At 42.7% G+C, this 25,711-nt stretch overlaps 1 protein-coding gene across 3 annotated transcripts in view; it reads left to right on the top strand.

Moving 5' to 3' along the window:
• Window positions 1-18,911: 18,911 nt before the first annotated feature.
• The window catches only part of DCAF5 (DDB1 and CUL4 associated factor 5), a 105,045-nt gene continuing 98,245 nt past the window's right edge, over window positions 18,912-25,711 (top strand). The window contains exon 1 of one of the 3 annotated variants that reach the window (XM_078053842.1): window positions 18,912-19,212. In XM_078053842.1, the coding sequence (XP_077909968.1) occupies window positions 18,999-19,212 (214 nt within the window). In that variant the 5' untranslated portion in view covers window positions 18,912-18,998. The remainder of the gene's footprint in view (window positions 19,213-25,711) is intronic. The other 2 variants (XM_078053840.1, XM_078053841.1) reach the window with 2 other exon arrangements.

Raw genomic sequence — 25,711 nt, 5'->3', positions numbered from 1 at the left:
CTTCTACCACAAAACACAGTAATAGTTCCATTGAATGGGAAGTTGAGATGTCATCTAGCCATTTGGGGCTCTTCATGCCATGGAATCAACAGCCAAAAAAAAGATTAGTCACTGGGTGAGGGGATTGATCCTAATTACCAAGGGGGAATTGCATCTCTGTTACATAATAGGGACAGTTTCTTGAGAGTTTCTCTGGAATCCAGGAGATTCTCTGGTAAGCCTCTGAGCACTTCCACATCTAATAAGAAAGATTAATGGGAAATTAAAGCAATCCGAAGAAAGTAGGACCCTGAAAGAGATTCAGGAATGAAAGTTTGGTTCACCCCACCAGGTAAAAAACCCAAAGGTTCTAGTGGAGGGCAAATGAAATAATGAATGGATAGTGAAAGACAACAGTTATAAATGTCAACTAGGACCTTGTAACCACTTACAGAAATGAGCACAATAGGGCGCCTGGGTGGCTCAGTTGTTAAGCGTCTGCCTTCGGCTCAGGTCATGATCTCAGGGTCCTGGGATCGAGTCCCACATTGGGCTCCCTGCTCGGCGGGAAGCCTGCTTCTCCCTCTCCCACTCTCCCTGCTTGTGTTCCCTCTCTCGCTGTCTCTCTCTCTGTTAAAAAATAAAGAAAAATCTTAAAAAAAAAAAAGAAATGAGCACAATAACAGCTATGCATATTTTCTTTTAGCTTTTTATGTGTGTACATAATAAGAATCTCTCCTGATTCCCCTTTATTTTATATAAGGAATCCTGGTAGCCGTTAACTTTACAATTTAGACTTTGGGTTTTAGTATATTCAGATAGGACCTTGACTGAAAGTGAGTAGTCATTAACATCACTCATATATGGATACTGTAACTATAACTGAATGGCAAGCATTCTCCTGCCTCAGGGCATTTGCATTTGCTATTTCCTTTTCTTGGACCGTTCTTCCCCTAGATATCCATAAGGGCTTCTCCTTCACCTCCTTTCAATCTTTATTCAAATGTTACTTTTCTCAGAGATGCTTTCTCTGACCACTCTATTTAAAACTCAAAGTACTTGGGGTGCTTGGGTGGCTCAGTTGGTTGGGTGACTGCCTTCAGCTCAGGTCATGATCCTGGAGGCCCGGGATCGAGTCCCACATCAGGCTCCCTGCTTAGCAGGGAGTCTGCTTCTCCCTCTGACCCTCCCCCCTCTTGTGCTCTCTCTCTCATTCTCTCTCTCAAATAAATAAATAAAGTCTTAAAAAAAAACTCAAAGTACTTATCTAACATAATATATTTTACTTGTTTACTTTATTGACTTTCTTCTTTTTTTTTTTTCCTTATTGACTTTCTGATTCCTGCTTCAGCTTAAATGCTATATCCTTGGGGCACCTGGGTGACTCAGTTGGTTAAGCATTCCACTTTTGATTTCAGCTTGGCTCATGATCTCAGGGTTGTGAGATTGAGCCCCGCCTCAGGCTCCATCCTGGGCATGGGGCCTGCTTAATATTCTCTCTCTCCTCCCTCTCCCTCTGCCCCTCCCTGCTCCTGCTCTCTCACCTCCCCACCACCCCCCGCAAAAAAAAGCTATATCATCAGTGCAAAGGATGATGTAGACACTCAAGAAATATTTGTTGACTACAGAGCATTATGTTATGCAGTTTAAAATAATGAGGTAGGGGCACCTGGGTGGCTCAGTCAGTTAAGCATCCAAAGACTCCTGATTTTGGCTCAAGTCATAATCTCAGGGCTGTGAGATTGAGCCTCCTGGAGGAATCCCGTCCCTCCCCTCCCCCATCTCATCCTCTGGGCTGGTGTGGAGCCTGCTTAAGATCTCTCTCCCTCTGCCCCTCTCCCCCCATGCACCCACATGCATTCTCTCTCTCTTTCTCCAAAAATAAATAAATAAATAAAATAATGAGGTGGATCTATAAATACTAAAGAAGCTGTTATTTCTAGTTTCCTTCCAGAAACAAAGGAAGAGCATAAATATGGATTTTAATTTATTACCTAAGTTAAAAATTTTTTTTTCAGTTTTTCAATGTTGGGAGATATTTTTTTTTAAATATTTTATTCATTCATCAGAAAGAGAGAGAGAGAGAACATGCAAAATAGGGGGGAATGGCAGGCAGAGGGAGAAGCAGGCTCCCAGCTGAGCAAGGAGCCCAATGCTGGACTCGATCCCAGGACCCTGGGATCATGACCTGAGCTGAAAGCAGATGCCTAACCAACTGAGCCACCCAGGCATCCCAATATTGGGAGATACTTGAACATACTTGCCAACTTAGGAGAAAAAGCCAGTAGCATTGGAGTGGGTTAGTATATAGGAGAAAGGGAATAATTGATGGAACAAGGTCCACAAAGAGATAACATGAGATGGTTGCAGAGCACAGTTAAAGTGTTGTGCTTGGATAAGAGGAGTTTTGCCATGGGGAGACCTAAAATTGAAGGAGTTCTCAACTGATGGCCTCCATGATCCTTGTGATTGGATGGAAGGGTCAAGGCTAAGGGCAAGGGTTTGGAGAATGTGCTCAATTTGTGAGGGTTTAGGAAAGGTATTATGGTTATGTTAACAAAATTATTTTATTAATCCTCTCATCAGTCCCATGAGGTATTATCTCTATTTTACAATATTCCATTTTATAAATGTAGAAACAGGGCTGAGATTATGTAATGTGCACAAGACTACATAGCTGATGAATGATGGAGCCATTTTAGTAAGCTCTAACCCAGGCCCCTCTGACTTCATTGAACTGCAACCTGTCTAGGCCTCATGCTCCTCAGCAATGATGTGGAAATGGGCCCACACTACCCCATCCTCTAATGGAATGGTACCTAAAATGGAGTAGGATGGGCACATCCAGGGTGTCCATGATGGTCCATCGGGATGTTAAAAGAAAATGTTAGATTTCTATTTACATTTTAAATCTAAAAAAAAATTAAAGAAATCCAGCTTTGTTACTATTTAATATACAGATGGACACTGGCATCTTTATTTGGCCTGGATGCCAGCTGGTTGTGAGTCATTTTGGTATCTTGAGGGAGACATAGGAGCTCCGTGGTGCAGATGGACTGATAGTGGTGCTTGCCCATGTTATTTTTTGTGCTTAAGGGATGACATCAATGTGTTCATTTTTGTAGAAACAAGACTCATGTAGCGGAATCTTTAATCCAGTGGTCTATGATGGAATGGGGATGATGACAAAGGTATTTGGCTTCACTCAGATTTGCTAGGTGTTTCTAGTCAAAGTATTAAAATAGTTGTCAGAACCTATAAATAACTTTGACTTTTCTTTAACAAAAAGACAAACGTTTGCACTTTGCTGACTTTTTCAATGATAAGGTGACTATCAGTAGTATGCTACTTTATAAACACTAAAAAAACATGTTTACAGCTGTTCCTTCAAGCTAAAGTTGATAGTGTAATGGACAAGAAAAAACTGGTTTTTGAAAGCTACTACCAACAAATATTTTGAAAAGTGATGTTAATTTTGGTGGGTAGTTTTTTGCCAAAAAATATAGACATCACATATATATTTATTTATATTGTGTGTGTGTGTATATATATATATCTATAAATGTACATATAGTTATTTATACATATATGTATGTGTGTGTATATATATATATACATATTTACATATTTTTTTTAAAGTAAACTCTACACCTAACATGGGGTTTGAACTCAGGACCCTGAGATCAAGAATCACATGTTCTACCAACTGAGCCAACCGGGCACCTTGTTAGAAGTATGTCATTTATAAAAAGGCTCATGTTTGCACAGATAAAACCTTGGAAATACTTTTCTGTTGTGTTAAGAATCTTCCAAATAAAAGAGATTCATTGGATTTTAAATATGCTTGTTAAAAATATAACATCTTCTGGGGCACTGGGTGGCTCAGTTGGTTGGGTGTCTGACTCCTGGTTTTGGCTCAGGCAGTGATTTTGGGGTTGTGAGACTGAGCTCTAAGTTGGGCTCCATGTTCAGCGGGGAGTCAGCTTTTCCCTCGCCTTCTGCTTCTCCCCCACTCACACACACTCTTTCTCTCTCCAGAATAAAAAATATATATGAATTATATATATTTATGTAACATCCGATTAATTTGCAAATGCAACTGATTGATATCATAGAAGATAAAAATTGACCAGCTGGACTTGAATAAAATCAAATGGGACCGGGGCGCCTGGGTGGCTCAGTCGTTAAGTGTCTGCCTTCGGCTCAGGTCATGATCCCAGAGTCCTGGGATCGAGCCCCGCATCGGGCTCCCTGCTCCGCGGGAAGCCTGCTTCTCCCTCTCCCACTCCCCCTGCTTGTGTTCCCTCTCTCGCTGTGTCTCTCTCTGTCAAATAAATAAATAAAATCTTAAAAAAAAAAAAAAATCAAATGGGACCTAAAAATGAGTTTCATGTTTGAGTAAGCCAGCCAAGTATTTTTTCCATTTGGATCCTTTATATTTTTGTGAGTTTCATTTCCCTTAAAGCCAAGTAATAGATCATAGATACAAACTTTGGAAATCATAGTATCATATATGTTAAGCCACCATTTCAAAAATGAATCAACATCAGATTGTTCTTACTTTTTTTTTTTTTAATTTTATTTATTTATTCGTCAGAGAGAGCGAGCACAAGCAGGGGGAGCGGCAGGCAGAGGGGGAGCAGGGAGCCCGATGCGGGACTCGATTCCAGGACCCCAGGATCATGACCTGAGCCAAAGGCAGATGCTTAACCAACTGAACTACCCAGGAATCCCTGCTCTTTAAAAAAAAGTTCAGGGCGCCTGGCTGGCTCAGTTGGTAGAGCATGTGATTCTTGATCTCAGGGTTGCGTGTTCAAGCTCCACATTTGGTGTAGAGCCTACTTAAAAAACAGCAAACAAACAAAATAAGTTCATGGGAGCAAAAGGGGCTTTTTGTATATATAATAAACAAAGTTTTATATTTTAAAATATTATTTCTTTCATCTTCATCTTATCCTTTAATTTTTAAATTTTAAAACATTTTTGTGATTTTAAAAATGTACACAATATATAAGGATATTATTACATGTATACAATGTATCAATAATATAGACTCATGTTAAAAGGTGTTTAAAGGAGGTATGCCTGGGTGGCTCAGTGGGTTAAGCATCTGCCTTGGGATCACGTTGTGATCCCAGGGGTCCTAGAATAGAGCTGCTCAGCAGGAAGTCTGCTTTTCCCTCTCCTCTGCCCCTCCCCCCATCACCTTGTGCTCTCTCTCTTTCTCTCCTCTCAAATAAATAAATAAAATCTTTACAAAAATGTTTGAAAGATAGTTTATGACAACAAAAAATTTGGAGATCATTGTTCAAACACCAGGTTTTTCAACCTGAGTACTACTGACATTTTGGGCTGGAAAATTCTTTTTGTGGGGACTGTCCTGTACATTGTAAGTTATTTAGCAGCATCCCTGGCTTCAGCCTACTAAATGTCAATAGCATGGCCCACAAACAAGCAGTTGTGACAATCGAAAACTTCTCCAGCAGTGACAAGGGTCCCCTTAGGGTACGGTTGCCAGATTTAGCAAAACAAAACAAAAAAAAAGCAAAAGCAAAAACAAAAGGACATACTTATTTTTAATCCTATTCTTTATCTGAAATTCAAATTTAACTGGGTTCCTGTGTTTTATCTGACAACCCTAAGGGAGCAGGGCAACCCCACTCTCCCACTGGGAACCACAGTTGGGAAGTCTATTATGCCTATGTTACTCCCTACATCCTTGCCTCTCTCCTAGCCTCATACTACCATCCAAACTCTTCCTTCCACTGTGCTCTCTGGAACTCATTATCCGTAACTTGCAGAAGTCCCTGTCTTGTCAAGCTTTCTCTTCAATTTATCTTTATTAAAATCTGACTGACTCTCCCTTAAAGACGCGATTTTCCTGTTGCCCCACCCAAATGGTGCTGTTTATACTTTCAGGTTCCACATACCTCAGAGATGCGAGGTGTGTGGAAATTTGGAATAAGCAAAAACTATAACCAGTATTTCCAATGGGAAACTATGCATTCTTCAGAGCAGACCCTTCCAGGTTATCAGATTCTAGCCTTTTATTGCTTTTGAGGTATTTTACAACTCTGTAAACTGTAGACAACTGATAGTAATGCAAAATAATTCTTGTCTATAGACATGCAGTAAATTCTGTCCAGTGGAAATTCAATTGACTTGCCTCCCCTAATATGGGTAGAAGCCAGTTTGTTCAAGTTCATTTCAATTTTCCTGACCTATAAATGTGGATTGACCTTTGGACATCTTACCAGTTCTCTCATTAATAATAGTTAACTAAAATCTTTAACACATTTCATTTTGTATCTGTATAAGAGTCATGGTTTTAATTTTTTATTTTATTTTATTTTATTTTTTTAAAGATTTTTATTTATTTATTTATTTGACAGAGAGAGACTGTGAGAGAGGGAACACAAGCAGGGGGAGTGGGAGAGGGAGAAGCAGGCTTCCCGCGGAGCGGGGAGCCCAATGTGGGGCTTGATCCCAGGACCCTGGGATCATGACCTGAGCCGAAGGCAGACGCTTAACCGACTGAGCCACCCAGGCGCCCCATGGTTTTAATTTTTTAAATAGTTTTTTAAATTTTCCTTTAACAGAGGTGGGGTTATTTTTTTTCTTTTTTTTAAGATTTTATTTATTTATTTGACAGAGAGAGAGTGAGCACAACTAGGCAGAGAGGCAGGCAGAGGGAGAGGGAGAAGCAGGCTCTCCACTGAGCAGGGAGCCCGAGGTGGGGCTCCATCCCAGGACCCTGGGATCATGACCTGAGCCAAAGGCAGACACTTAAGGACAGAGCCACCCAGGTGCCCCAAGGGGTTGTGGGTTTTTTGTTTTTGTTTTTGTTTGCTTCTCATTGCTATTTCCTGGCTATTATTCTTACACTTCTGCTTAAAAGGAAAAAGAACAGCTAGCTTCTCTGAGGTCCATGTCACTCACCATGTCACTCACTCTTTTCCTCTTCTTCTTTTTATCTGTTGTACTCATGTAACTCCCCTTTCATTTAAGCAAAGACTTTGGCCTATTATTCCTCTCTCTCATAAGCCCTGTCATTATCCTGGGTGACTTCAATAATCAAAATGATGATCCACCCACTTGGGTCCTGGCAGCTCATTTCTTTGGTCTCAACATCCTTCTTGACTTCACTGGAGCCACCGACTCCTTCCATCATCCTTTGGACCCAGTTATCATCTGTAACTGTGTCAGTTTCAGGATCTCTAATTCAAGCAATTTCTTTAATTAAAATCTCCTCTCTTTCCAAATTGCCTGCAAACTAATCCTATAGCTTTTTTCGACCTCATTGAGACCTTCTTTCATTGACCCTCATCAGCTTTCTTTCAATTCCTTTCTTATTCTCCCTCCTGACCCAGGTTAGATTCCATGATCTATAATTTCACTGTTTTGTCAACATTAACAACCCTAAACTCCATTGTTCTCTTTCCTTTCTTCATTTCATCTACCTGGAAAATCCCCAAACCTGAATGAACTTAATTATCCGCTTTCTCTATGGCCCTGGTTATGGGCAGTTTGTGCACTGCTTTAGAAAGTCATACAATAGGGCAAATTGGCTCCAGAGAGTTTCCAAATGAGGTCTGAACATCATTCAGTTTGGGTCATCCCACTCTCCAGTTTCTGTTAACTTAATCATTCCCTCTTGCATCAAACTTTGGTTCCCCCCTCTTCTTGACCTATAACCTCAATAGATGGATGACCTTATCTTCTTTGACAGAAAAAAGTAGAAACTATCACATGGGCACTCTTCTTCCTAGCAAACATAATCCTACCTTCACCTGTACCCAACCTGTCTTCCTTCTCTCCTATTTTAATGGAGGAGCTGTTCTTCTAACCAGGGCCAAATTCTTTTCTTTTGCTTTGTATCTCTTCTGCCCTGCCTTGTCAGAACTCTTCCCTGTAGACTGCACAGTCTAGCGTCATCTGTGTATCTTTTTCAATTTTTCCCTCTGAATAGGGTCCTTCTCAATGGCTTTTAAACATTTAATTTTTTTTTCTATTAAAAACAAACAAACCCTTCCTGGATCCTAAGTTCCTTTCTAGCTACTCATCTAACTGCCTCCATTTCTTTTCCTTCCACTCCCTGTTCAGTCCATCCTCCCCTGGAGGAGCTCTGATCGAGATCATGGGTGTCTCTCTAGTGAAATTTTGGTGTCAACAAATCCAACATTTTTCAATCATCTTGTTGATGTTTCAGCAACAATTGACACAATTGACCACTCTCTCCTTGAAATGTTCTCTTGTCCCAGTTTCCATAACAATACTACTCTAATTTTTTCCTTATACTTCTGGCTATTCTGACTTCTTGTAAGTATATCCTCCCCTACTCAAGCATTAAACCCAAACATCTCAATGCTAGGCCTTAGGCTTTCTTCTCTCTTCTTCCCCACGGCCCGTTTTAAAATTTATTTATTTTTAAATATTTTATTTTTTTATTTGACAGAGAGAGAGCGTGTGTGCAAGAGAACACAAGCAGGGGGCATGGCAGGCAGAGGGGGAGGGAGAAGCAGGCTCCCTGCTCAGCGGGGAGCCCATCTTAGGACCCTGAGATCATGACCTGAGCCAAAGACAGACGCTTAAATGAGCCACCCAGGCGCCTCTTTTCTTCCCACTTGATATTTCTAAATATTCTTGTCCATGCCTAAGACCTTACTACCACCTCCATTTCTTTTTTTTTTAAGATTTTATTTATTTATTTCACAGAGAGACACAGCACAAGAGGGAACACAAGCAGGGGGAGTGGGAGAGGGAGAAGAAGGCTTCCCGCGGAGCAGGGAGCCCGATGCGGGGCTTGATCCCAGGACCCTGGCATCATGACCTGAGCCAAAGGCAGACACTTAACAACTAAGCCACCCAGGTGCCTTTCTTCTTCCCACTTGATATTTCTGAATATTCTTTTCCATGCCTAAGACCTTACCACCACTTCCATTTCAATGACTCCAGCCTTGATATGTATCTGAGCTCAGGCTACTGTCAATTCTTCTTGGAAGCCTCAGAGACGCCTCAAATTCAGTATGCATATAACTGAAGTCATGGTTTCCCTTCAAAAGTTAGCCTTTTCCAGGGGTTCTATTTCAGTGGATATACAAGTAAAAAGCCTAGGCATTTCCTAGTGTCTTGTCCCCTCATTCCCTACTCTCTCAAATCCATCACCAGATTCTTTTTATATTAAATCCATCTACTTCTCCCCAACTCCACTTTCAGTAGCCTTGTCTAAGCTGCCATCTTCTCTCCCCTGAATTACTGTAAAACTTCCTAATCATCTACTTCAATCCACTCCTAGCCACTTCTAATCCTTTCTTCTTATAGCAGCCAAAATAATCTTATAAAATGTATATTTGTTTGTTTTTTAAAGTAGGCTCCACACCCAACGTGGGGCTTGAATTCACAATCCTGAGATCAAGAATTGCATGCTCTATTGACTGAGCCAGTCACGCACCCCTAAAATGCATGTTTGGTCATATAAGGCCCCTGTTAGAAACCCTCCAGTGACTCTTAGGTAAAGACTGAAATCTTAGGGCACCTGGGTGGCTCAGTTGGTTAAGTGTCTGCCTTCAGCTCAGGTTGTGATCCTGGGGTCCTGGGATCGAGTCCCACATTGGGCTCCCTGCTCAGCGGGGAGTCTGCTTCTCCCTCTGACCCTCCCCCCCTCATGCTCTCTCTCTCTCTCATTCTCTCTCTCTCAAATAAATAAATAAAATCTTAAAAAAAAAAAAAAGACTGAAATCTTAAATAGGGCCAGGTCCCTGCAGAATTCTAACTGCAGCAGTCTAACTGCGCCCTCACCTGATACAGTGTCCCCACCCCACCTTCAGCCACATGGGCCTTCTAGGTTTCTCTCCCCACAGAGCCTTTGGGTGTGCTATTACTTTGCTTGGAGCACCACCCCCAACCATCCACTTGGCCTCATCCACAACTACCCGTTCTTCAGATCACAGTTCTCTTTAATGTCTCTGAAAGCATTCCCTCTTTTAATCTCTCACCGCCGTCATCATCATAGCTAATACCAGTCAGATACTGATCTAAGGGCTCTACCAATAAGAATTTATTTATCATAACAACTCCATTGAATGTATGTGGAAACTGAGGCATCACATACTTTCATGTACCACAACTGTTACTTTCCTTTTGTGCAAAATGGAACAATAGTCCTTTCTTCATAGGGTGGCTGAGAATATTAAATGAGTTCATATCTGTAAAAGACTCAGAACAGTGCCGGTCACGTGGTAAATGTCCAATAAATGTTAGCAATTGTTAGTATTGTTGTAATCTTACATTTACTGCATGATTATTTGATTAAAGTCTGTCTCTGTCCTGGAAGTACTATGAACATTGGTCAGGGTCTTCTTTTCTGCTATTATATCCTTTATGCCTACTTATTATGGCAGTGGCACACAGTGGGTGCTCAATAAACATCGCTTGAATGAATGAATGTCCAACTGCACAGGATTGTTATAAAGCTAAAAGAAATGTATGTAAGTTACTTTTAGAAACTACATAGGGATATAGAGACGTGAAACATTTGAATGGTGGACACTGTCCACTGTGATGCTAACTATAAGCATAACAAGAATCTAAGGGGAAAAAAAACTAATGTGGGTTCGATTTATCAGAGAAGGGGTTCATTGATGTATAGGATTTGGATAGATGAAGCGGACCTCAAAATATGTAGAGGCTTGTGGAGAGTACATAGAGGTATAGGGAAGAAGTAGCTCCAGCTACTGGTGGGTATGTGATGAGGAGTAACAGGGAATCTCATTATAGATATGGTGGAGACAAATCATGGAGGGACTTGACAGGCAAATAAAGGAATCTGGACCTGACACGAAAGAGAAAGGGGAGAGTCCTGAGCAGGGGCGTTTCAGGAAGATTCTTTCACCCAACAACAAGTGAGTCAGGAACTCTTCATGCTGTAGATTTGGTGGTGACCAAAACAAACCATGAATGGTGAAGGGATTTGACTAGGTGATTTCTGAGATGCCATAAGTTTTATCATTTTGTGATTTGAATAATAAGTATCTTCCAGCAAGCTCATAGATAATCAGGTACATCACCAGCTCCAACTTAAATGGGATCTGTAGTCAAGAATGTTAATTATATTTATATTATGAGTTCATGCAGTTTATTTAGAAGGAAGGGGGTAGGGGCGCCTGGGTGGCTCAGATGTTAAGCATCTGCCTTCAGCTCAGGTCATGATCTCAGGGTCCTGGGATCGAGCCCCGCATTGGGCTCCCTGCTCGGCGGGAAGCCTGCTTCTCCCTCTCCCACTCCCCCTGCTTGTGTTCCCTCTCTTGCTGTGTCTCTCTCTGTCAAATAAATAAAATCTTAAAAAAAAAAAAAAAGAAGGGGGAACAAATTTAACACATGCTGTGGTCAGTTCATTTTCCAGCAGCCTGTCCTTGATTACCATTGAACCCATAAAGACAATTTATTTTTTATTTTTATTTTTTTAAAAAGATTTTATTTATTTATTTGACAGAGAGAGAGACACAGTGAGAGCAGGAACACAAGCAGGGGGAGTGGGAGAGGGAGTAGAGGGCTTCCTGCTGAGCAGGGAGCCCGATGTGGGGCTCGAGCCCAGGACAGACAGTGGGACCATGACCCGAGCTGAAGGCAGATGCTTAACAACTGAGCCACCCAGGCACCCCCCATAAAGACAATTTTTATTTATTTATTTATTATTTTTTAAAGATTTTATTTATTTATTTGACAGAGAGAGACACAGCGAGAGCAGGAACACAAGCAGGGGCAGTGGGAGAGGGAGAAGCAGGCTTCCCACCAAGCAGGGAGCCCGATGTGGGACTCGATCCCAGGACCCTGAGATCATGACCTGAGCCGAAGGCAGACGCTTAACGACTGAGCCACCCAGGCGCCCCATAAAGACAATTTAAATTTGACTTCTGTACCAGAGAATCTTCTTGCTTCTCCTTGAGCATATTCTACTTTGGGGAAAGGGAATTGCCCAATTTTATTTTCTAAATGGTATTTGGCACACTAAAGATGCTCAAGAAACATAAATCCATGGGACCATCTCTGGAAAAGATATTTTGGCTATGTGACTACATACCTGGTGCAATAAATAATAACTGTTAACAGTTTCTTATGACACTCACTATTCATGTGGAAGCCTAAAATTAAAAATAAGTAAAAGTAGCTGGCTTATGATGATTTTGTCAAGAAAACTTCAAATATACAAAACCCAGATGGTTGGTATAGAATAGCACAGAAAATGTCACTGAGTCAAAACCAAATGAATAATCCTGGCCATTGAGAACTTCTGTCCACTTTCACTCCATAAAGGTTATTTCAAGCTAAATTTCATTCATCATGAAGAATTATGCATGGCAAATTTGAACCAAAGGTTTGGAAAGTAAGTTGGAATGTGATTTGAAAATTCTAGTAACAACTAATATTCTGACTTTACTAAATTCAATTACTACACAGCCTGGGAACTCACTTCAAGACGTTTAAAAAATGCCCCCCTTCAAAAAAAGAATTAAGGTGCCTGGGTGGCTCAGTCAGTTAAGTGTCTGCCTTCGGCTCAGGTCATGATCTCAGGGTTCCTGGGATCAAGTCCCGCATTGGGCTCTCTGCTCAGCGGGAAGCTCTCTTCTCCTTCTCCCTCTGCCACTCCCCCTGCTTGTGCTCTCTCTCTCTGACAAATAAATAAAATCTTAAAAAAAAAAAAAAAAGAATTAGAAATCAATGAACAGAAGGAAATTTGGGAAATTTGCAAATGTGTGGAAACTATACACTCTTAAATAACCAATGAGTCATGGAAGAAATTACAAGGGAAGTTAGAAAACACTTTGAGATGAATGAAAACACACAACATACAAAAATTTATAGGATGCAGATAAACAGTGCTTAACTAGAAATGAATAGCTGTAAACATCTACATTAAAAATAAAGATCTCAAATCAGTAACAGCCCTTCCAACTTAAAAATTAGAAAAAGATTAAACACAAAGCAAGCAGAAGGAAGGAAATAATAAAGACTACAGCAGAAATAAATGAAATAGGAAAACAAAAAATACAATAGAATAAACAAAACCAAAAGTTGGTTCTTTGAAAATATCAACAAAATTGACAAATCTTTAGCTAGATCAAGAAAAAAAAGACGGAAGACTCAAATTACTAAAATCAAGAATGAAAGAGGTGATATTCTACCAACCCTGCAGAAAGAAAAAGAATTATAAGGGAATACTATCAAAATGCCAACAAATTAAATAACCTAGATGAATTCCTTGAAGCACACAAACTACCAAAACTGAATCAAGAAGAAACAGAAAATCTGAATAGAACTATAACAAGTAAAGAGACTTAATCAGTAATCAAAACCTTCCCACAGGGCGCCTGGGTGGCTCAGATGGTTGAGCATCTGCCTTCAGCTGAGGTCATGATCCCGGATCCTGGGATCGAGGCCCACATTGGGCTCCCTGCCTGCTCTGTGGCGGGGAGCCTGCTTCTCCCTCTCCCTCTCCTTCTACTGCTCCCCTGCTATGCTCTCTCACTCTGTCTGTCAAATAAATACACAAAATCTTAAAAAACAAAACAAAACAAAAAAACCTTCCCACAAAGAAAAGCCCAGGCCAGGTGACTTCCCTAGTGAATTCTACCAGATGTTTATTTAAAAAAAATTTTTTTAAATAGCTTTATTTATTTATTTTAATTATTTTTAAATAAGAGGGTTTTTTTTTTTTTTAGATTATTTATTTGAGAGGGAGTGAGAGAGAGCGGGGGGGTAGGGGGGGAGAGGGCAGAAGGAGAAGTAGGCTCCACTTCAAGCAGAAAGCCAGATGTGAGGCTCTGATCCCAGGACTCTGAGATCATGACCTGAGCCAAAGGCAGACGCTTAACTGACTGAGCAACCCAGGCACCCCTATTTATTTATTTTTAAAGTAAACTCTACCCCCAATGTGGGGCTTGAACTCATGACCCCAAGAGCAAGAGTCACATGCTCTACTAAGCCAGCTAGGTGCCCCACTACTAAATGTTTAAAAAAGAATTAATGCTAATCCTTCACAAACTCTTCCAAAAAATAGAGGATGGACTTCCCAACTCATTCTATGAGGGCAGTATTGCCCTGATGCCAAACCAGACAAAGGTATCATAAGAAAACTAAAGACAACCCTATGTCACAAAAATCCTCAACAAAATACTAGCAAAGTGAATCCAGCCACATATAAAAAGGATTAGATACCATGACCAAATAGGATTTATCTAGGAATGAAAGATTGGTTTAACAAAATCAATCAACATAATATAGTAAAGGAGGAAACCATATGATCATCTCAATAGACAAAGAAAAAGCATTTGACAAAATCTAACACCCTTTCATATAAAAACAGTCTACAACTTGTAATAAAAAGGAACTCCTGCAACCTGATAAGAGAATCACATAAAACCCACAGCTAACATACTATTTAGTGGTGACTAAAAGACTAAAGGCTTCCCCCTAATATAAGACAAGATGTCCACTCTTACTACTTTTTTTTTTTAAGATTTTATTTATTTGACAGAGAGAGACAGAGCGAGAGAGAGAACACAAGCAGGGGGAGTGGGAGAGGGAGAAGCAGGCTTCCCGCGGAGCAGGGAGCCCGATGAGGGGCTAGATCCCAGGACCCTGGGATCATGACCTGAGCTGAAGGCAGACGCTTAACGACTGAGCCACCCAGGCGCCCCCACTCTTACTACTTCTATTCAACATTGTACCAAAGGTTCCAGCCAAGGCAATTGGGTAAGAAAAAAAAAATAAAAGGCATCTGGATTGAAAAGGAAGAATTAAAACTATTTCTATGAGTCTATGACATGATCTTGTATATAGAAAATTTGAGAAACACACAAAAAACTATTAGAGCTAATAAATTGGTCGAGCAAGTTTGCAGTATATAAGGTCAATATACAAAAATCTATTGCATTTCTATTTACTAGCAATTCAATGGGGGAAAACAGTCTTTTAGACCCCTACCTCACACTATATACAAAAGTTAACTTGGGGTACCTGGGTGGTTCAGTTGGTTAAGCAGCTGACTTTGGTTCAGGTCATGATCTCAGGATCGTGGGATCGAGCCCCAAGTCAGCTTCCCTGCTCAGTGGAGAATCTGCTTGAGGATTCTCTCTCTCCCTCTGCCCCTGCCCCAGCTCATCTCTCGTACACACTCTCTCTCTAAAATAAATAAATCTTAAAAAAAAAAGATAACTTAAAATAGATCATAGACCTAAATGTAAGAGCTAAAACTACAAAATTATATCCTCTGATCCTATAGATCTTGTTGGGGGAATTTGTATTTAAATAGATTTTTTTTTCAAAATTAAAATTGCTGTCTATTTGAAATGGCCAATAAATAAAATCCTTTATTTTTTTTTAAGATTTTATTTATTTATTTGACAGAGAAAGACACAGCGAGAGAGGGAACATAAGCAGGGGGAGTGGGAGAGGGAGAAGCAGACTTCCCAGGGAGCAGGGAGCCTGATGCGGGGCTTTATCCCAAGATCCTGGGATCATGAGCTGAGCCGAAGGCAGACGCTTAATAACTGAGCCACCCAGGCACCCCTCTTAGGTTTTTTTTTTTAACAAATAATTTCTAATGTTTGAGCATTCCCTTAGCATCTAGTAAGTTTTTAAAGATTTTTTACTCTTTCTTCAGTGATATTGGGGTCAAACAAAATAGAAGCCTAAGAACAAATGAATTTCTGGGAACTCTATGCTTGATCAGTATTCAATCCATGGTGAAGCAAGGAGTAAGGAAGGGTTCCCATGTTAAGTAATTCCCATATCTTCGTTTTTCCAGAATGAGTTTTCAAAATAGTGTTTTTTCAGAATGAAATTCAAATGGTGTCATTATGTAGGATTTTCTGGGCCTAGGTAAGAAAAACATGAATTTTTCACTCTTTTTCCTTTTCCCCTGTACATTCTATGCAGTGGATAGATTATTCAAGAGTCCAGTTTCATTTGCTATTTTTAAGCTAAGTACACTGGACTTTTCACTATAAATGCCTATATCAGAAAGGCCAAGCTCATATGATCACTGAAGTTGATATAGTTATGTATGATATTTTTAGTTTGCAGTAAGTAACACAAGAGACTATGTTAAATTTGTAACAAAAGCAAATAGATACAATGGGGCTTAATCTTTTGAAGCTGGATTACATTATATTAGGTAGGGTTGCCAGATTTAGGAAAAGATAGGATGCTCCAATTCGATTTGAATTTTAGATAAACAATGAGTAATTACATTAATATAAGTATATTCTGAATATTGTGCAGAAAATACATATGCTAAAAATTACTGCTTATCTGGAATTCATATTGAAGTGGGCATCCTGCATTTTACTTGGCACCCCCAATTATGGGACAAGGGAGAGAGAGATTTTATGCATTCTCCTTACAAAAACCTGCCCAGACTAGCAGTAGGCAATAAACAGACTGAGTGGTCCTACATTTCTGTTCTGGTTGGTCACTGAACAGTTAAGGAAGTTTCTAGCAAAGTCCTAGAACTGGGCTGGCTTGTGATCAGATCCTGGTCTATTTTTAGGCTGCGGTAAATGGGACAGTTATTCCAGGGATTGGGGAAAAGCAAGTCACATTTAAAGTTGTGGAGAAGAGGTATATGTTTAAAGAGGGGAGAGCTCGAGAGTGTGTCATATATTGCCACATTAAAGGCCACTTCAACCACATCATTACTGTGTCCATCTCTCCCATCCCAAACAAATAAGGTAGGTATAAATGATGTCTCGTTAATCTAGAAGGTGCCAGATGAGTCCTGTTTTTGAATATGTGGATTAAGTATGTCAAGCAAAGGAACAGTGAGATGGGAAACTGGCCTTGAAATCATCTCCACTGGAATGAAGCACAGATATCTCAAACTCAATCCTTCCATAACGGAAGTCATTACCTTCCCTTCCAAATTCTTCTCTACTCCCTAAGTTCATTCAAATATTCAACAAATATACAAGCGGCCACTGAGTGCCAAGATGTACTGGCTCAGGACATATACCCGTAGCAGAAAGACATGGTCCCTGCTTTGAGCGTACAGTAGAGTTGGGGACACTCCAATAAAATCACAAAAATACATGTTTAATTACACATTATGACATTGCTATGAAGAAAAGATGTTGGGTGGCGCCTGGGTGGCGCAGTTGGTTAAGCGAGGGACTCTTGGCTTCAGCTCAGGGTCCTGGGATCTAGCCCTGCCTTGGGCTCTAAGTTCAGCGTGGAGCCTGCTTGAGATTCTCTCTCTCCCTCTCCCTCTGCCCCTCCAGCTCGTGCTCTCTCTCTCTAAAATAAATAAAGAAAATCTTAAAAAAAAGATGTTGGGTGCTAAAAAATCATTCAACAATCTGGCATACTACTACTGATCTTTATGGGGCTATTATAATGAATAAACACCATGAAGCATCCTGAGAACAAAAGTTTTTAAAAAGACAGCACTACACATTTTCCTGTTTAGGAGAACAATATTCCATTAAAACCATAATTTCTGAAATTTGGTGAATATCTAAGTTCAGCAACATTTGTTATAATGTTGACTTTTAAACACTTACTTGCATATGTTATTGGTATAATTAACCTTATCGCAAAAAGTAGAAGTAGGTGATTTTGCCTGATGGGTGTCCTCTTCCATGTTCGCCCACCTTTCATGGGTGTATCCTCAACTGCCCATGTGCTATCTCTGATATAGAGGATGGAATTCCTGCTAAATTGAAAAGGTGAAACTGACACCTGCCTATTTTAGTAGCTGACCATGGTTTATTTCAACGACAGAGCATAGCTTCCAGGAAAAATACAACACACTGACAGGGGGACTTTTACTGTATCTGGTAGAATTCCAAAGCACTTAACACCCAGTCTCCTCGCTGGGGTCAACAACACGGAGGCTCCCCGCCTGCTGAAGTGCAGCTACTTCTGGCCTGGAACGCAGCTGCTGGTTAACAGCTGTACAGCCTCAGAGCTCCACACTCAAGACCTTGAAGAGGAGCTCACTGCACCCAATTAAATAACGTATATTGCTATTTTCGGATAAAGCTTCTTGCGTCTTGCGCATGTAGCTGGAAATAATGGACAGAAGTACTTTGTTTTCTCAGAGCTTTCTCAACTCAGTTTGGGCAATATTCGTACTACTTATTAAGACCCCCCCCCCCCATATACCACTCTTATTATCTACCAGACGGAACAGTTTAGCCTTTTTACTGAATGGCTGTAGGAAGGGAGAACTGAACTGGGTGTGTGTGTGTCGGGGGGGAAGTAGTATTAAAAATTTACTTGGCGGGGGAGGGACGGGTGCACTCATAAAACCCCCAAGCGGCCTTACCCCATGTCCAGCCCTAACTGCTGGCTCCCTTCCCTTGGACAGGGCTCGGGCGGCCCCAGGATGAGACGAACCGGGTTGAGGGAGGGCGACCACAGCCTGTCCTCCACCCCTCTGCCACTCCGGGGTTGCATTTTCCCCACCGAAAAAAAAAAAAAAAGCGCGGGGAGTCGACCTAGCGCCGGCCGCCGGGGGAGGAAGGCGAGCCCGCAGCCCCGCTACCGCTCCGATTGTTACGCGCCCTCAACTTCACAGAGTGCGGCGCTCAGGGGGCACAGCGCCGGGAGGAGCTGAGGCGGGAAAGCCGCGCCGCCGCCCGCGGTCTCCAGGCCAGCCGCCCGCGTTCTTCCGGCCAGCAGCCCGCGGCGGGGGAGGGGCAGCCGCCGCCCGCGTTCTCCCGGCACCGGCGGCCGGCGGAAGGGCCGCGCGTCGCGGAAGCGCGGCCGCAGCTGAGAATCAGCTGCTGGAGGAGGCGGAGAAGGAGAGGGAGGAGCCTAGGGGGGAAAGGGAGGGAGGGGACCCTCAGGAAGCCGCGAACGCCACCGAGTGTCTGCACACCTCGCTCCGTCTGCCATGGCTGGTTAAAGAACCATCCGGATCGCAGCGCGGGGGGAGGGCTGGGTGGGGGGAGAGCGGCGGCCGCGCGTGAGGCCGAGGGAGGGGCGGCGGCGCGAACGGCGGCGGCGGCGGTTCCAGCATGAAGAGGAGAGCTGGCCTGGGGGGCAGCATGAGGTCAGTGGTGGGCTTCTTGTCCCAGCGGGGCTTGCATGGGGACCCCCTGCTCACTCAGGACTTTCAGAGGAGACGCCTGCGGGGCTGCAGAAACCTCTACAAGAAGGACCTCCTCGGCCACTTCGGCTGTGTCAATGCCATTGAATTCTCCAACAATGGAGGCCAGTGGCTGGTCTCAGGTAAATCAACCCCCTTCCCCGCCCCGCGCCTCCCGGCCCCCTTCCAACCTCCCCTTTCGCTCTCCCTCGCCACCCTCCTTCTGCCCTCCGCCCCCCCCTCCTCAACCCCCCTTCTGCGGTGGGAAGGTTTGGTGTCAAATTCAAACCCTTACAGGGGGAGGGAGGGGAAGGAGAGGATGTCTTCTGTAAAAAAAGACCTAAAATGGTTGACAGGTCCTTAATTCGCTTTATCCCAAGTGCAAAGTGATCTCTCCTGATGACTGCCCTGGAAGTGTGGGTCGGGGAGGGGGGGCGAGATTACCGCCTGACAAAGTTTGATGGGAAACTCTTCCTCCGTGTACTTTAAAAGGTGCGGGGGGCATTTTGGGGATTCGGAGGGGGAGGAGGCCGAGGCGCGCCGGAGGCCAGGGGGAGCTCGAGTCCCTGGCGCCGGCGTCCGGGAGACGGGGCCTTGGGGCTGGGGGCCGGGCGGTGACAGGGCCGGCCGCCGAGGGGTCGGGGGCCGCGACTCGGGGGGCTGGCTGGGTGAGCGAGGAGAGCAGCCGGGCGGGTCGCTGTTGGCCGCCCCCGTCGGCGCCCTGAGGGGCCCAGCTCCATCTCCCTTCTCTGTAGTGGCCTCTTCCGCGTCGTGTTTTTCTTACGGTGTGGGCAGTGCCGGGGACTGGAGGCTAAGGGGCACCGGCCTGAACTTGAATGCGTAACTTGTGAGGCGGGGGGTGGTGGGTGGGCGACCCCCGGAGACTTGTTGGCTGCAGCCCCGCGCCCTTACCCCCTTTGCCGGCCGCTGCCGTTGCAGGTGGTCTCCGCTCCTCCTCCCTCCCGCCCAGCTGGGCTCGGCTGCCCCCGGGCTCCCCCTCTGGTGTGGGGAAAGTGGCGAAATCGAGGCCGGGGCTCCGGCCGGGCGGTGTAGGCCTCGCTCTCCCGGGGCTCCTAGCGACAGGCAGCTGAATCGATAGCCTATTGCTCCCGGGGAGGCCCGGGCCGGGCGGGCGGCAGCGACTGCTGCCCCGGGGGAGGTGCGCCTGCTGCCCGTGGGGGTGCTCGCCACCGCCCCCCTTCTCCCGGGGGTCTCGGGCCCCAGGCGGGCGAGTGGGGATGGGGTCCGCTGGGGGCGCCTCCCCGAAAGCGGGCTAAGGGGAGGAGGGCGAAGACGGCTGATCTGGCGTTCCCGCTCGCCTTCTACCCCGCTCCGTCCCTTTTCCTGCATCGAGAGGGAGGAAGCGGGAGCCCAGCCCTGGACGTGGCGCTTCGCTTCACCCAGGCCGGTCCCCGAATGGTTTTCTAATTTACGTCAGTGGGCAGCTGGCCAGAAACTTCTGGGATCATGGCAAAGCATCCGTCTTCTTGGCGAGTAACAGTCGGAAGTGGCACGGGCGTACAGTCCAATTTAGGGGTAGCAGAGATAAGACTTGTGTGATCATTTCACGATAAACCTTCTGGGGTTTCTCCAGAACTGACTTGACTTTTCCACCCTAGATCGTTTTCTCTTTGACTAGGTGGTTTTGGCCCTAGATCATCCCCTGAAGAAACCTGATATTCTACTTCAAGGCATACCCCAAACAAAAGCTTCCCTTCCCCAACACTGCCAAAAATTCCAAGGGCAAAAATGGGGGAAGATCTCTTTAAAAAGCTCACCGTTTTTTTCTTCTGTATTCATTATACCCTAGTCTCCTTTCTAGACTGATGTTTTCCAACAGAGGTGTCCCCAGGTACAAGGAAATTCTCCCTACTGGCTGAAGGCATTTGGGGGGTATTCCTGAACTAATCATGGTAATTGAATCATGAGTACAGTCATACATTGCCCAGCTTAACACTTTTTAAAAATAACAGATTTATTAATATATAATTCACATGCCATACAATTCACCCATTTTAAGTTAACATTTTTTTAAAAAAACACTAAAATGTTGCCTCCATTCTCAGTAAGTTATCCTTGTGCAGGACCTTCCCCTATGTCTCAAATGAACCCCATTTTCTCTAGTCTTGGCCGGTTAATTTACTTTATCTTAATTGTAGTCTGTAGAAGAGGAGAGTCCTTTCCACAGGGCAGGCTCTAGCAAACCTTCTGGTTTTAGGCATTTATTTCCTTGTTTTTCTAGGCCGGAGTTGCCCATCTCCATCATTACTTTCTGGGTTTCAGTCTTTGCTCCTTCGTCCTCCTGCCTCCCCTCACACTTCCTCTAGCTCAGTCCTTCCTGTTTCCTTTTTATCTACTCCTGTCCTTGTTCCTAGTCCATGCAGCAGGACCCTGCCCCCCCCCCCAGTTTAGCTCAGCTATACTTAGCTTTTCTTACTTATTTCCTGAACATATACTTTTGATTAGCTATTCACCTTCCATTATCAGTACAACTTATGCTAACAGAAAGTTCCTCCTGTTTGCTTCAGATAAGGAAGCCCCCTCTGGGAGTCATAAATACACCTTAACTTGTTAAAGCTAATTAAATATTGTTCTGGGAAGTCCTTCAATAATCTTCCCCAATTTAAAACTATTTATAATGTCAGGTTTACGTCTTATCTATCATTGTCCTTCTTTAGCAGTTAACACCTGAGGGGAGAGGCTCTTAGGGTTTTGAGGCTAATGCTGTCTATCCCTAATGTTTCACAAAAATGTGGTGGGAGGCCAGATTCTGGTATTGAGATTACCTTTATGCATTTTGTTGTTCTTGTATCTTGTCTGGGTTGGTTAAAGACTTTAGAAAGTGGTGATTAAAATGATAGTGTAGGGCGCCTGGGTGGCTCAGTTGGTTGGGCGACTGCCTTCGGCTCAGGTCATGATCCTGGAGTCTCCGGATTGAGTCCCGCATCGGGCTCCCTGCTCAGCAGGGGGTCTGCTTCTCCCTCTGACCCTCCCCCCTCTCATGTGCTCTCTCTCGCTCTCTCATTCTCTCTCTCAAATAAATAAATAAAATCTTTAAAAAAAAAAAAAATAAATAAAATAAAATAAAATGATAGTGTATTCATAGTTTGTTCACTGTTTACATTTCCTAAATGTTTGGGCAGGCTCACATTTCTTGTAACTGACACAAAGCTGTTTGGTAGAATTAACTTAGACCTAGGGCAAAAATATTTGCATGATTCCTGTGGCCTTATAAAATGCGATTTGTTAAGGATACATCATTGCTGTTTTGTTCTAACAGCTGGCCCCCTTTCCAGGGCACAATGAGGCCAGCAGATATTAAGAGTAAGCCAGAGAAGATCAGGAAGGAGAAAGGTGTTCTCCTGGGCAGTGAGACTGTGACAGCAACAAGTGGGAGGATTTTTTTTTTTAAACATTAAGATACTTTTAACTTAAAAAGTATTTTTCTTTATTGTTGATCAGAAAAGGGCATTACTGTGCTATTCTGTAAGGCAGTGTGGTATTGCATACACACATGGTCACTGCTGTGTCATTTAATGTATGACCTTGTAGTCAAGTTACTCTCTGGGTCTGTTTCCTGATGTACCAGCACTTACCTGAAGAGCTCTTATGAGAACTAAATTAAGGAGACGCCTGGGTGGCTCAGTCAGTTAAGCTTCTGCCCCCGGCTCAGGTCATGATCCCAGGGTCCTGGGATGGAGCCCTGCATCCGAGCCGCATCGGGCTCCCTGCTAAGCGGGGAGCCTGCTTCTCCCTCTGCCTGCCACTCCCCCTGCTTGTGTTCCCTCTTTCGCGTGCTCTCTCTCTCTCTGACAAATAAATAAAATCTTTTTTTTTTTTTTTTTAAAGAACTACATTAGGTAAAGTTTAGGTTGTGTGCTGAACAGAGTGCCAGGTCTCTCAGAGAAAAGCTGAGCTTGTTTTCCTTCCCTTTGGTACTTATAACTTGTGATATTATTAGCTGACACTTGTTCTTACAGTATTGGTAACAGACCTGTGCAAATGGGGCAGACAGGATAGTTTTGTGCCTTTTTGATGTGGAATGAGAAGGCACAATGTGTTCAAGTACTGCTCATAAGAGATCCTACCAACATCAAGGAATGTATGTTAGAACACATATTGGGGGATATCCTGGGTTTACCCTTTAAGTCTTTGGTTGCATCTAATAATATTATTTTCCCTGAGTTGATATTTAAGACTAATTGATATTAGAACCTGTAGAGCTAGCAGATTAATAGCCCATTAGTATGAAGTTTTGAGTTTCAGTGAGAGATTATGATCTCTTTCCTGATGCTTATGACTAAATGTAGGAAAAGCACCTTCCGAAGCTTTTCTTTTTTTTTTTTAAAGGTTTTTTTTTTTTTAAGATTTTATTTATTTGACAGAGAGAGGCACAGTGAGAGAGGGAACACAAGCAGGGGGAGTGGGAGAGGGAGAAGCAGGCTTCCCACTGAGCAGGAAGCCCGATGCGGGGGCTTGAAGCGGGGGCTCGATGCGGGGCCGATCCCAGGACCCTGGGAACATGACCTGAGCCGAAGGCAGATGCTTAACGACTGAGCCACCCAGGCGCCCCCAAAAGCTTTTCAAATAGTGTCGGTAACTGTACTGTTTCAAAGTGTTAGTTAATAGGAGTTGTGAATGGGGAGGAGCATTTAACTATATTTACTTGGTCATGATATTTATAAGTGAGATAGCTGTTTAGTTCTATTTCTATTTCATGTGAGTCTTTGACTTTACTGACTATCATAAGTTAGGTAGAGATTAATAGCATGAATTCTGGAGTCAGGCTGCCTGGGGGTGAATATCAACTACTTGATAACTGGGTTACCTTTGTTAAGTCACTCACTCTGTGCTTCCTCAGCTATATAATAAGAGCAGAAATACCCCACAGGGTTGTAGTGAGGACTGCATGAAATAACACTTGTCAAGTTCTTAGCACCAGGACCTATCCACTGCTGCAACTCTTTGTATTGTTATTTAGCTTGAACCTCACCAAAAGCTTTTAGGAGATTGACACTTTCAATATTTAACATTTATTGCACATAGCACAGTACAGTGTGAAAAATTGGGAAAGCTCTCAATGAGATGAACTGTTAAAATGCTTTGTAAATAAGCTTAACCCCAGTGTTGTCATCAAACGTATTTTAAGCATCAAATAATAGCTGTGATAATAACCATATTCTCAACTTGAACCTATTAATAATGATCATTTCCTGTTTCCCAGTCACTAGTTCTATCAATTTTATGGAATCAGTTTTTTTTTGTAAATAAATTCATCTAAGAGCATGTTATCTACAGGTAAAGTGTTTGGCTTTAGCCAGTGGAATAAAGTCTTAAACTCATTAGAACTTCTCAGGTGTTTAATTGGAATGAATTTGTTGGTCCAGTGGTTAGTTTATCAGGAAAAATATGGCTAGTGGTAGGGCAGATTTGTGACTTGAAAAAGCTTTCATAGTACATACATTTCAATAAGGTGATTAGGGAATCAATTACTGGATTTTCTTCTGGGCCTTTCTATTTACTGATAATCCATTGCTGTGAAGGTGTTAAATTTTATCCTTTGGTCTATTAATTAGTTCAACAAATAGTTTTTGAGTGCATAGTTTATAAAGCAGAAGCAATTAGAAGAACAGAAATGGTATATCAGGTATAAACCATGCCTCCAAGCTTGCATTTTAGGAACATTTACTTATCATCTGTAATAGTGCATATGGCCCTTTAAAAAATGTTGCCCCTCTGCTTTATGATACTTTAATAGATACCTGATTTTTCTCGGGTTTGCAGTATTTATTATAGCAAATAATCCTCTTGCTTACGAGTTTTAGTGGGAAAGAAAGAAGGCTCATAGAGATGGCCTTGGAGGACATTGCTATGATAAATTATAGAGATCGTGTCATAAGGATAAGGTAACATGGATATTTATAGATGCACATTATTTTTCCCACTTGTTCTTCAGTCAGCTAATTGATACCTATCAAAGATTGGCAAATTTAGAATTATGCCCAGGTTTGTCACTTCTACTTTAAAATAAGCTAGTGAGGTTGAACTGATGACCGCCAGTCTTACTAGACATTAGTAGCACAGCAAAAAGTTGTCTTTGTGTTCTGTATTGTTCAAAGGATCATCACTGACTTAACTTATGCCAGTGTGTTTTTCATTACTAAGAGTTCCTAAGAGGAGCAGTGGCCCTCAGTTATGGATCCTGGTGACCACAAGTGTGTGCTCATTCACTGACGATTGTTAGATTTGGTTGTAAAGTGCAGTTGGAATCATTTAGATCAGGGAAACTTTATTGACCAGTAAAACTTGAAACACAGATGGATGCTGTGTTCTGAATTGTGAGTTAAGAAGTAACTTACAGAAGAAGTAGATGCGTTTATCTTATGCATTGAGCCAGGTGAAGAGCACTTCCATTTGTTAATAAACAGCACTTAATTTTAATTTTTTTCTTTTTTATGGGTTCAAGAAAGAAGTAATTGCTTTTATTATTGTTTTAGTCTGAATTTAGATACTCAAGGGTAGAATTAAAGCCTTTTAAAATTAAAGGAACTAAAATCCTAATTCAAATGAAGATGACGTAGATTAAGAAGGAATCGATTCTGTTTTCAATTTTTGGTGCCCCACATTTTAAGTATTGTCTCT

Source organism: Halichoerus grypus, chromosome 8 (assembly GCF_964656455.1).
Source record: "Halichoerus grypus chromosome 8, mHalGry1.hap1.1, whole genome shotgun sequence".
Classification (NCBI taxonomy): Eukaryota; Metazoa; Chordata; class Mammalia; order Carnivora; family Phocidae; genus Halichoerus; species Halichoerus grypus.
This window is presented reverse-complemented; position numbering and strand designations above follow the sequence as displayed.